General features: G+C 47.8%; 1 protein-coding gene across 3 annotated transcripts in view; it reads left to right on the top strand.

Annotated features, from left to right (window-relative positions):
* TAP1 (transporter 1, ATP binding cassette subfamily B member) overlaps positions 1–13,407 on the top strand; it is a 34,369-nt gene that overhangs the window by 14,634 nt on the left and 6,328 nt on the right. The window contains exons 2-10 of one of the 3 annotated variants that reach the window (XM_073548715.1): positions 6,662–6,775; positions 6,932–7,157; positions 8,440–8,554; positions 10,192–10,322; positions 10,401–10,606; positions 11,331–11,528; positions 11,956–12,084; positions 12,733–12,921; positions 13,009–13,182. In XM_073548715.1, coding sequence (XP_073404816.1) covers positions 6,662–6,775; positions 6,932–7,157; positions 8,440–8,554; positions 10,192–10,322; positions 10,401–10,606; positions 11,331–11,528; positions 11,956–12,084; positions 12,733–12,921; positions 13,009–13,182 — 1,482 coding nt within the window. Of the gene's footprint in view, positions 1–6,661; positions 7,158–8,439; positions 8,555–10,191; positions 10,323–10,400; positions 10,607–11,330; positions 11,529–11,955; positions 12,085–12,732; positions 12,922–13,008; positions 13,183–13,407 lie in introns of all 3 variants that reach the window. The other 2 variants (XM_073548714.1, XM_073548716.1) reach the window with 2 other exon arrangements.

Genomic DNA, 13,407 nt, shown 5'->3' with positions numbered 1-13,407 from the left:
TACTGGGCCTAACACCGTCTGAGCCTGCCTCCTGAGACATATATTTTGAATGTGTACGCTATCCATACATGTTATCTGGGGATACGGTACCCTTTCTAACCTTTGTGCAATCACGTGCAATCCATACTGGGCCTAACACCGTCTGAGCCTGCCTCCTGAGACATATATTTTGAATGTGTACGCTATCCATACATGTTATCCGGGGATACGGTACCCTTTCTAACCTTTGTGCAATCACGTGCAATCCATACTGGGCCTAACACCGTCTGAGCCTGCCTCCTGAGACATATATTTTGAATGTGTACGCTATCCATACATGTTATCCGGGGATACTGTACCCTTTCTAACCTTTGTGCAATCACGTGCAATCCATACTGAGCCTAACACCGTCTGAGCCTGCCTCCTGAGACATATATTTTGAATGTGTACGCTATCCATACATGTTATCTGGGAATACGGTACCCTTTCTAACCTTTGTGCAATCACGTGCAATCCATACTGGGCCTAACACCGTCTGAGCCTGCCTCCTGAGACATATATTTTGAATGTGTACGCTATCCATACATGTTATCCGGGGATACGGTACCCTTTCTAACCTTTGTGCAATCACGTGCAATCCATACTGGGCCTAACACCGTCTGAGCCTGCCTCCTGAGACATATATTTTGAATGTGTACGCTATCCATACATGTTATCCGGGGATACGGTACCCTTTCTAACCTTTGTGCAATCACGTGCAATCCATACTGGGCCTAACACCGTCTGAGCCTACCTCCTGAGACATATATTTTGAATGTGTACGCTATCCATACATGTTATCCGGGGATACGGTACCCTTTCTAACCTTTGTGCAATCACGTGCAATCCATACTGGGCCTAACACCGTCTGAGCCTGCCTCCTGAGACATATATTTTGAATGTGTACGCTATCCATACATGTTATCTGGGGATACGGTACCCTTTCTAACCTTTGTGCAATCACGTGCAATCCATACTGGGCCTAACACCGTCTGAGCCTGCCTCCTGAGACATATATTTTGAATGTGTACGCTATCCATACATGTTATCCGGGGATACGGTACCCTTTCTAACCTTTGTGCAATCACGTGCAATCCATACTGGGCCTAACACCGTCTGAGCCTGCCTCCTGAGACATATATTTTGAATGTGTACGCTATCCATACATGTTATCCGGGGATACGGTACCCTTTCTAACCTTTGTGCAATCACGTGCAATCCATACTGGGTCTAACACCGTCTGAGCCTGCCTCCTGAGACATATATTTTGAATGTGTACGCTATCCATACATGTTATCCGGGGATACGGTACCCTTTCTAACCTTTGTGCAATCACGTGCAATCCATACTGGGCCTAACACCGTCTGAGCCTGCCTCCTGAGACATATATTTTGAATGTGTACGCTATCCATACATGTTATCCGGGGATACGGTACCCTTTCTAACCTTTGTGCAATCACGTGCAATCCATACTGGGCCTAACACCGTCTGAGCCTGCCTCCTGAGACATATATTTTGAATGTGTACGCTATCCATACATGTTATCCGGGGATACGGTACCCTTTCTAACCTTTGTGCAATCACGTGCAATCCATACTGGGCCTAACACCGTCTGAGCCTGCCTCCTGAGACATATATTTTGAATGTGTACGCTATCCATACATGTTATCTGGGGATACGGTACCCTTTCTAACCTTTGTGCAATCACGTGCAATCCATACTGGGCCTAACACCGTCTGAGCCTGCCTCCTGAGACATATATTTTGAATGTGTACGCTATCCATACATGTTATCCGGGGATACGGTACCCTTTCTAACCTTTGTGCAATCACGTGCAATCCATACTGGGCCTAACACCGTCTGAGCCTGCCTCCTGAGACATATATTTTGAATGTGTACGCTATCCATACATGTTATCTGGGGATACGGTACCCTTTATAACCTTTGTGCAATCACGTGCAATCCATACTGGGCCTAACACCGTCTGAGCCTGCCTCCTGAGACATATATTTTGAATGTGTACGCTATCCATACATGTTATCTGGGGATACGGTACCCTTTCTATCCTTTGTGCAATCACGTGCAATCCATACTGGGCCTAACACCGTCTGAGCCTGCCTCCTGAGACATATATTTTGAATGTGTACGCTATCCATACATGTTATCCGGGGATACGGTACCCTTTCTAACCTTTGTGCAATCACGTGCAATCCTTACTGGGCCTAACACCGTCTGAGCCTGCCTCCTGAGACATATATTTTGAATGTGTACGCTATCCATACATGTTATCCGGGGATACGGTACCCTTTCTAACCTTTGTGCAATCACGTGCAATCCATACTGGGCCTAACACCGTCTGAGCCTGCCTCCTGAGACATATATTTTGAATGTGTACGCTATCCATACATGTTATCTGGGGATACGGTACCCTTTCTAACCTTTGTGCAATCACGTGCAATCCATACTGGGCCTAACACCGTCTGAGCCTGCCTCCTGAGACATATATTTTGAATGTGTACGCTATCCATACATGTTATCCGGGGATACGGTACCCTTTCTAACCTTTGTGCAATCACGTGCAATCCATACTGGGCCTAACACCGTCTGAGCCTGCCTCCTGAGACATATATTTTGAATGTGTACGCTATCCATACATGTTATCCGGGGATACGGTACCCTTTCTAACCTTTGTGCAATCACGTGCAATCCATACTGGGCCTAACACCGTCTGAGCCTGCCTCCTGAGACATATATTTTGAATGTGTACGCTATCCATACATGTTATCTGGGGATACGGTACCCTTTCTAACCTTTGTGCAATCACGTGCAATCCATACTGGGCCTAACACCGTCTGAGCCTGCCTCCTGAGACATATATTTTGAATGTGTACGCTATCCATACATGTTATCCGGGGATACGGTACCCTTTCTAACCTTTGTGCAATCACGTGCAATCCATACTGGGCCTAACACCGTCTGAGCCTGCCTCCTGAGACATATATTTTAAATGTGTACGCTATCCATACATGTTATCCGGGGATACTGTACCCTTTCTAACCTTTGTGCAATCACGTGCAATCCATACTGGGCCTAACACCGTCTGAGCCTGCCTCCTGAGACATATATTTTGAATGTGTACGCTATCCATACATGTTATCTGGGAATACGGTACCCTTTCTAACCTTTGTGCAATCACGTGCAATCCATACTGGGCCTAACACCGTCTGAGCCTGCCTCCTGAGACATATATTTTGAATGTGTACGCTATCCATACATGTTATCCGGGGATACGGTACCCTTTCTAACCTTTGTGCAATCACGTGCAATCCATACTGGGCCTAACACCGTCTGAGCCTGCCTCCTGAGACATATATTTTGAATGTGTACGCTATCCATACATGTTATCCGGGGATACGGTACCCTTTCTAACCTTTGTGCAATCACGTGCAATCCATACTGTGCCTAACACCGTCTGAGCCTGCCTCCTGAGACATATATTTTGAATGTGTACGCTATCCATACATGTTATCTGGGGATACGGTACCCTTTCTAACCTTTGTGCAATCACGTGCAATCCATACTGGGCCTAACACCGTCTGAGCCTGCCTCCTGAGACATATATTTTGAATGTGTACGCTATCCATACATGTTATCCGGGGATACGGTACCCTTTCTAACCTTTGTGCAATCACGTGCAATCCATACTGGGCCTAACACCGTCTGAGCCTGCCTCCTGAGACATATATTTTGAATGTGTACGCTATCCATACATGTTATCTGGGGATACGGTACCCTTTCTAACCTTTGTGCAATCATGTGCAATCCATACTGGCCCTAACACCATCTGAGCCTGCCTCCTGATGTATAGACATATATTTTGAATGTGTACGCTATCCATACATGTTATCTGGGGATACGGTACCCTTTCTCACCTTTGTGCAATCACGTGTAATCCATACTGGGCGTGAGAACGGCTGGCGAGCTGTTAAGCAAGCTACAGCACCTGTGGTTTGCACACGTAAGTTTTTCATTTTTTCAGGAATGACGGTTAGGCCTAATTCCGGAACTGCAGTTGACCTGCACTTACTGGGAAATCATTGTTCGCGGGTAATAATTGTAATCAGTGATCCCCATCACTAACGTTGTTCAGCGGGTTATCTAGCGACAAACGCTGGCCTTTTCAGTGTAGCGCACATGCAGCCACGGACATGTAAGGGCATGACACACCAGTTATTGGCCAATCTCATGTTCCAGAGCCTCACGTGTCCCTCTAGTAAGCCGGACTCGGACCGCGGGGCATGACGGAGTCTCGTTCGTTAACGGAATTAAGCTTGCAATGTGTGCATCTGTTCTGTAGCTGGCATGGTTGAGGTTTCCCAGGTGGAGTCGAATTTAACCGTAGGCTCCACTCCTGGTGGTGCCCTTCTGGACATTCCTTTAAGGTTCAGCTTTGCAACCATACTGCCCACGTAAAACAAACACTTTGCCTTCATGAACGCTGTTTGGAGGGTCATGACTCGTGGGAATAACGCCGCCCAAACAGTTAACCTGCTAGAGAGATCGTTCGTTGCTCCCAAGCATGACATCACACTCCCTAGGAAGAAGGTAATGCCACTGTGGCGACCGTACTCCTGGGGGCGACACAAGTGCACTGATGCCCAGCCACTGCTCGATGAATCTGCTGGTACATTGACCCAGACCACTACATTCCCCTCGCACGCTACACGGCCTGAATCTGACCCTGATGAAACTCAGGTTACCCTTCCCATATACAGTTCCATCTTACACGGTGACAAAGAGGAAGCTGCAGATGAAAGTGCAGGTTCGGCCCACCCGCCATCAGACACACCACCGTACTATCAGGGGCCCTGTGCCAGTGCTGTCGCCAACGAGTGTGCCCCCCCTGCTTGCTCAGGATCACAGCACTTGCAAGGTTGAAATACTGTGCAGTGATATGGAAGATGGGGACGACGAGGAGTCCAGACTAGTACAGGGATTCCCTAGCGAGGAGACTTATTTCATTGTTTTCAATGTTGGGACAGCAATTTTTGGGGAGCACTATACTCTGGAGAATGATAGATGGGGCCCACCATACACTGGGACATTCCAAAGGTGGACATCAGACACTGGAGCAGCATTTACAGGGCCCATTATACACTAGAGCATTAGAAATGGGGCCCATTATGTTTGGAGCATTATTTGGGCCCATAAGACAGTGGAGCTTCATCCATGGGGACCAACATATACTGTAGCATTATGTGGAGCTCATCATATACTGTTTCAAACATTATATGGGACCAATGATTCTGTATGGAGAAATAGATGGGCCTTGTCATGAGATGTAAAAAGTGAAGTATTTTTCATTGTACTATACCGCTATTTCTCTGCCGTATCGGAGCATGATGAGTTGTGGTATGTGTTAAAGGGGCGCTCTTTCGCCCAGGGCACATGAAAACCTGCAGCCAGCCCTCCCCCCCCACAACTTTAGCCAAATAACCCCCATTTTTCAGTGCGTAACTTGTATTATGAAGTTAATTAAGGTTGACAAGCTTAAGTAAGAAGAATTGATGCTTTTGGCATTCAAATGAGCACTGTAGGTGTGTTTCCTGTCCTCCTCTCACTGCCGACTTTTATTCCCCATTGACTTACATTGGGTTTCGTGTTTCGGGACGACCCCGACTTTTCCCTATAATCGGACGATCTTGCTCGACCCGACTTTTGGAAAAGTCGGGTTTCACGAAACGAAACTCGACCCTAAAAAACCAAAAGTCGCTCAACTCTAGTACTGTACAACGCACCTAAATCTGCTGCGGACCCGCTGCTGCAGAAAAGCTGCGGATCCGCAGCAGAATCCGCACCGTGTGCACATACCCTTAGTAGTCACATTGGTGGTCCCAGTGGTCTTATTGGTGGTCCAAATGGTCGCGTTGGTGGTCCCAGCCATCACAGTGGACCCAGCGGTCTTGTTGGTGGTTCCAGCTGTCACGGTGGTGGTCCCAGCGATCATGTCGGTGGTCCCAGCGCCGCGGTCACATTGGTTCCAGCAGTCACGTTGGTGGTCCTAGCGGTCTTATTGGTGGTCCCAGCAGTCTCATTGGTGGTCCTTGGCTACGAGAACAGCGGCCTCCTACCTGGTGACATCCACAGTTCATCTGACTGGTTGGCCAAGAGATGTCATAGCATGACCCCCAGTTCCCAAACCAGAAAATACGCCATACTGGCAAGCAGGAGGAGGTCCACAGGACTCAGGTCTGGTGGCCAAGGACCACCAATAGGACCGGGGTCCTGCAAATCTTTTTGCTCAACTCTATTTTTTATGTTATTTGATATGAACATTGATTTTTTTTTTTGCTATGTCTAAAAAAATTTTTTACATCTTTTATTAGTACTTGAACCTGTGCTCACTCAGTCACCTCGATAATCGCCTTGTACCACAGGTGTCATTAAATTTGTTTGTCTGTGGGCTGTATTTTACCACCTTCACTTGTTTTCGGAGTTTAACCTCTTAGATACTGCAGTAAATGCTGACCTCTGCATCTAGGCGGTTAGTCAGAAGGAGATGACTCCCTCTGTCCCTCCATGATGCCTTCATTATCTATAATCCACTATAGTGACATAATCACTATTTTCTCTCTGTTATCAGGCGATGCATCCCGTCTGCTCATTGTGCTGCCTCCTCGGGGTGGACTATGCCACTTTGCACCTGCTGACCCTTCTTTTGCCCCCAAACCTCCTCCAGACATGGGTACTGGGCCTGGTACGACTGGTCATCTTGATACTTGGCGTTCGTGCGGTGGGCGGAATGTCAAAACTGCCCCCCTGGTTACAGGGGGGTCCATTACTGCTGTCCTCTGCCGTCCTCACCCTGCTGGTGCCATGTTGTGCGACCATTACTGCTGTCCTGTTACCACAGGCCAGCGCCAGCCTCCTACACCGATCCGGACATGCGGACCTGTTCTTCTACTCGTACTTCATGACGGTGACGTCCACCCTCGTCTGGCATCAGCTCTTCCTGGAGGATGAAGACAAGGAGGATGTGGCGGAGTCGCCGGCCTCAGTGTGGAGATTACTGGACCTTCTGAGGCCCTATGGGTGGCGGTTCCTGTGGGTGTCCGTGTTTCTGGTGCTGTCTTCATGGAGTGAGTATTGTTCTCTGGTATCTGCCCCTCAGTGTCTTAGGGATGGTGTAAATTTTCGTTTTTGTGCTTACGTTTTTTGTTTTTTTGTTTCAAGAGCCAAAACTTTTTTTTTACTTTTCTGTCCCCATGGCCACATGAGGGCTTGGTTTTTGCAGGAAGAGTTCTAGTTTTGAATAACACCATTGATTTTACCACATAATGTAGTAAAAAAATGGGGAAAAAAATTCAGTGCAGAAAAAAAGCAATTTCGCAATGGGTTTTTTGAGTTTTATTTTTTTGGCATTCATTGTACAGCAAAAATGACTTGACAGCGTCATTCTAAAACCCATTTCCATACACCCTATTGGGGAATTCTGACTAAATAAGAACCCTCATTGGTCGGAGCACAGAGTGGTTACATGGAGCAGCTCTTGTTTTGGAGGACCCGCGTTACACAGACAAACCATTCATTTGAAATGAACCTGTGTAATGCTTCATTTATCCTGTAGGGGTGCTGCAGAGAAATTAAACACTGTTTAAAATATCCAGTGAACCCAGCTGATCGCTTAGGTCCAACATCTTCATATTGTCAAGGATCCCTTCTAGCAGAGATACTGGACAATCCCCTTAAAGGGAATCTGTCAGCCCATTTTAACCCTATAAGCTGCGGCCACCGCCAGCAGGGGTTTATCTGCAATGCTGTAGATAAGCCCCCGATGTAACCTGAAAGATGAGAAAAACAGATTATACTCACCGGGAGGTGCGATGGGTGTCGCGGTCCGGTCCGTCGCCTCCCATCTTCTAGAGATGATGTCCTCCTTCTTACTTCTGCCTCAGCTCTTGCGCAGGCGTATTTTATCTGCCCTAATGAGGGCAGAGTAAAGTACTGCAGTGCGCAGGCGCCGGGAAAGGTCAGAGAGGTCCGGCGCCTGCGCACTGCAGTACTTTACTCTGCCCTCAACAGGGCAGATAAAGTACGCCTGCGCAGGAGCCGCGGCAGAAATAAGAGGGAGGACGTCATCGTATTAAGATGGGAGACGCCGGACCGCAACACCCATCGGACTGGACGCCCGGGTGAGTATATTCTAACTTGTTTTTCTTATCTTTTAGGTTACATCGGGGGCTTATCTACAGCATTGCAGATAAGCCCCTGCTGGTGGTGGCCGCAGCTTATAGGGTTAAAATGGGCTGACAGATTCCCTTTAACTAGCACAGTCCGGTATGCTCCTCTACTATATAAAATACTAGTGTGGATGATCGGTCCATGATTATAACATCTAGATACATGTGTCCCATGTACCAGGTGAAATGGTTCTGCCATCGTACACAGGAAAGATGACAGACTGGATCCAAGAGAAGAAAGATCCCTCCATATTCTGGAACTCCATCATGGCGATAAGTCTGATCACACTCTGCAGGTGAGGACGCTGATGTTGATTGTGAAGCATCGTCACCCCTTCTCCCCATCTCCCTTCTCACAGAAACAGAGATGATGCAACATCATCCCCTCTTCTTCCTTCTCACAGACACAGAGATACTGCAGCCTCATCTCCCCCTTCTCACAGACACAGAGATACTGCAGCCTCATCTCCCCCTTCTCACAGACACAGAGATACTGCAGCCTCATCTCCCCCTTCTCACAGACACAGAGATACTGCGGCATCATCTCCCCTTTCTCACAAACACAGAGATACTGCAGCATCATCTCCTCTTCTTCCTTCTCACAGACACAGAGCTACTGCAGCATCATCTCCCCCTCTCACAGACACAGAGATACTGCAGCATCATCTCCCCCTCTCACAGACACAGAGATACTGCAGCATCATCTCCCCCTCTCACAGACACAGAGATAATACAATATCATCTCTCTTTCTCACAGAAACAGAGATGCTACAATATCATCTCTCTTTCTCTCAGACACAGAGATGCTACAGTATCATCTCTCCTTCTCACAGACACAGAGAAACTGCAGCATCATCTCCGCTTCTCACAGACACAGAGAAACTGCAGCATCATCTCCGCTTCTCACAGACACAGAGATACTGCAGCATCATCTCCCCTTCTCACAGACATATAGATACTGTAACATCATCACCTTTTCTTCCTTCTCACAGACACAGAGATACTGCAGCATCTTCTCACCTTCTCTCAGACAGAGATACTGCAGTATCATCTCCCCTTCTCACAGACACAGAGATACTGCAGCATCATCTCCCCCTCTTCACAGATACAGAGATACTGCAGCATTATCTCCCCTTCTCACAGACATATAGATAGTGTAACATCATCGCCTCTTCTTCCTTCTCACAGACACAGAGATACTGCAGCATCATCTCCTTTTCTTCCTTCTCACAGACACAGAGATACTGCAGCATCTTCTCACCTTCTCTCAGACAGAGATACTGCAGTATCATCTCCCCTTCTCACAGACACAGAGATACTGCAGCATCATCTCCCCCTCCTCACAGATACAGAGATACTGCAGAATTATCTCCCCTTCTCACAGACATATAGATAGTGTAACATCATCGCCTCTTCCTTCTCACAGACACAGAGATACTGCAGCATCATCTCCTTTTCTTCCTTCTCACAGACACAGAGATACTGCAGCATCTTCTCACCTTCTCTCAGACAGAGATACTGCAGTATCATCTCCCCTTCTCACAGACACAGAGATACTCCAGCATCATCTCCCCCTCCTCACAGATACAGAAACACTGCAGCATCATACTCCTTCTCCACGTCTCACAGGCACAGAGATACTGCAGCATCATCCCCCTTCTCACAGACAAAGATACTGCAACATCATCTCCCCCTTCTCACAGACAAAGAGATACTGCAACATCATCTCCCCCTTCTCACACATACAGAAACACTGCAGCATCACCCGCCCGTCTCCATTTCTCACAGACACAGAGATGCTGCAGCATCACCTCCCCTTCTCCCCGTAGTTGGTGCGTATCGTGCACAGCGCTCATTTCAGCGCAGGGCAAGCTATCTGTATAGTACATCTTGTTTTCCTGCCTATCAGTAATCGTGATTTTGTTGCGTGCAGCGCTGTGACAGAGTTTCTCTGTGACTGTGTGTACAACGTCACCATGAGCCTGGTGCACACCCAGACCCAGGGGAGGCTGCTGCACACCATCCTGACGCAGGACATCACGTTCTTCGACACGGAGTCCACAGGTGATGTGCGCACAGACGACGTCTGACGGAGCTTCACTGATTACGTCCTGTCTCCTAAACATGGCGCTTCCTTTCCAGGTGACATCACGTCTCGCCTTACGAGTGACATCACAGCCATGAGCGAGGCGCTGAGCCACGACCTCAGCCTGCTGATGTGGTACCTGATGAGGGCAATATTCTTGGCCATCTTCATGTTCAGTTTGTCTGCTAAACTGATGCTCTTCACTATGCTCTGCCTCCTGGTGATCACAATCGTCCCCAAACTATCGGGAGCCTTTTCCCAGGTGAGACTGATGATAGTGTATAACACTGCTGAGGCTTTGTTACAGTTGCAGCAACAAGTCTCTCCCCAATCTTGAGCTCCAGACTCATGGGTCCTTACATTCAATTCAGAATCTGACTGCAAGCGGAGATTTTGAACCTCCATAACATTGCATCTTACCATCCCGGCGTTTTTGTTTTTTTCTCGACTTCCTCCAAGAAGTTTTATTTTTGGGAGGCTTGTTTATTGCAGGACAAGTTGTACTTTGCGATGACACCGTTCACTTTACCTTATAATTTACAGAAAAATAGGAAAAAATTCCAAGTGCAGTGAAATAGTGAGAGAAACCTCACAATTCCACCATTGTTTTGTGGGTTTCCTTTATATTATGCGATTAAACTGACGGAGCAAAATGACTGCCTGGGTCAGATTGATCATATTTTTTATATAATTTAGTGGCTAAAATATATTTAGAGCTTTATAAATAATATTTAGGTTCATTTCACCATTGTCCAAGACCCGTAACGCTTTCATTTTCCATCTATGAAGCTGTGTGAGGACTTGTCTTTTGCGCAGCGAGCAACTTTGGTGCCACTTTGGGTACAAATAAAAAACTGCTTCGTTTGCCAGTGAGCACCAAGGGCAGCGCCACGGCAGCCATGTCTGGATACACCCTGACATGCAAAAGCAGCGTACGTGTGAGTCCACGAGGAGACCAACCAGATAACGTTCCTTCTTTTCTGCAGAGTTTAGCTATTAAGGTCCAGAAATCCCTTTCAGCAGCCAATCAGGTGGCGCTGGAGATCTTCTCCAATATGAAGACAGTGCGGAGCTTCGCTAATGAAGATGGAGAATGTCAGCGCTACGAGTCCAAGCTGCAGGACACCTACGCGCTCAACAAGGTGGAGGCCGTGTCCTACGGCTGCAACTCAGTGGCCAACAGCGTGAGTATTGGGTGTTCTCTGGGTCATCCCGCGAGGAGCCATGATTTATAACAACAAGGACTGACACTGGTTTTAAAAAAACCTTACCACCGTTCCCCTCCATAGCTCCGCTTCAACTACTTTCTAGCCCCATCTCAACTTGCAGGAATAGCAGAAAATGCCAGCTCAGCCAGTCACTGTCCGCAGCGGTGACTCGCAGCAGTCCCATAGACAATGAATTCATGGGCGTCCACCTCTTCATTTCAATAGGTGACTTTAGAGGCATGTTCTCGGGATCTGACTCTCGGTGTCCCCTCTGATCAGCTCTTTAAAGGGGCCCTAGAAATAATCCTTTAATAAAGAGGACCACACATCCAGCACCACCCCAGCAGTGAATTATGGGGGTGGCACAGATTAGGACATTAATGTTCAGTGTTTTTCCCCACAGCTGTCTGGGCTCGTGCTGAAGGTGGCCATCCTGTACTTTGGAGGCCGGTTAGTGACGTACGGCGAGGTCAGCGGCGGGGAGCTGGTGTCGTTTGTCCTGTACGAACTGCAGTTCACAGAGGCTGTGGAGGTGAGCGGCTTCATGTGCTGCACGTATACAAGGTGACCATAAGCTCTATGTACTGCTATATAGGGGATCTCATCCCTAGAGGTCAGATCGCTGCTGCATTTGTGGTGTTAACGGTATAGGGGGTGCAATTGGTAGTCACAACCCAGAAGAAGGGGAGCTTGAGACATGGGCAGCATGGGGCACTGTGTGTTAGTGTGATACATGGGATCAGGAGCTGAGCGGCAGCGATGTTGTCACATCTACAGATATCCTGGCACGTGTCCGCCATCAGAAGGTGTTATCCACCTGTCCTATTCATTAGAGCAGGACTCATGGAGGACATCATGCACACATCCCACCAGATATGTGCAGACCCCATTGTGCTCACCATTGCAGGAGTTAGTGGCGCCAGTGTGCCCATATGCCAGTTTTAAAGGCCATTGATTTCCAGCTATATCACCCACCACCTTTTTGGTGAGAGATATCACTGTGACATGGTTCTGCCGCCATCTCCCCACATCGGGGCGCTACGCTAATTTGTCAGGCTAAACACTCAGATGTAATGTAGCGGTCGCCCATCAAGATGGTGAATACCGCATCTGTAAGTGACATTGCTGCCCTGCCACTCCGACCTGTCTTTTTAATAATCCCCTCCGCCTCTTCATCCAGGTGCTGCAGCGCTTGTACCCAGATGTTAAAAAAGCCGTAGGATCGTCCGAAAAAGTGTTTGAGTACATGGACCGGACTCCGCAGCTGCCACTACCAGGAAACCTCAAGCCGGCTCATCTTAAAGGACACATCCAGTTCAAGAATGTCACATTCTCCTATCCGAAACGGAAGGACACCCTGGTTCTACAGGTACGGAAGTGACCGGATGATGTTCACTCTCAGACTGAGACGGTGACACACCTGTATGGACTGATATATATTGTTATAACCCTCTAGGATGTCTCTTTTGACCTACGTGAGGGGCAGGTGACGGCTTTGGTTGGCGCCTGTGATGCTGGTAAATCCACCGTGGTGCAGCTGCTGCTGAAGTTTTATCAACCACAACAAGGACAAATCCTCCTGGACGGGAGACCGGTATCCGAATATGACAACGAGTATTACCGAAAAATGGTGAGACCCCTGCGTGCGTGCGTGCATGTCGGAAGGGATATTGGAGCCACCCACATCTAAAGTGCAAGCTCCTCATTATACTGTGGAATTATTGAAATAATTAGCTACTTAAAGGAACGGATTATTCACATTTTCATGAAAGGACATTATTGGGTAGTGCATGAAAGAAACCAGCACTTTTGCAATTTACTGTTTATTAAAATGTCCAGCCGTTCCTGAGATATT

Source organism: Dendrobates tinctorius, unplaced genomic scaffold (assembly GCF_039654945.1).
Source record: "Dendrobates tinctorius isolate UK_male_01 unplaced genomic scaffold, ASM3965494v1 ptg000158l, whole genome shotgun sequence".
NCBI lineage: Eukaryota > Metazoa > Chordata > Amphibia > Anura > Dendrobatidae > Dendrobates > Dendrobates tinctorius.
This window is presented reverse-complemented; position numbering and strand designations above follow the sequence as displayed.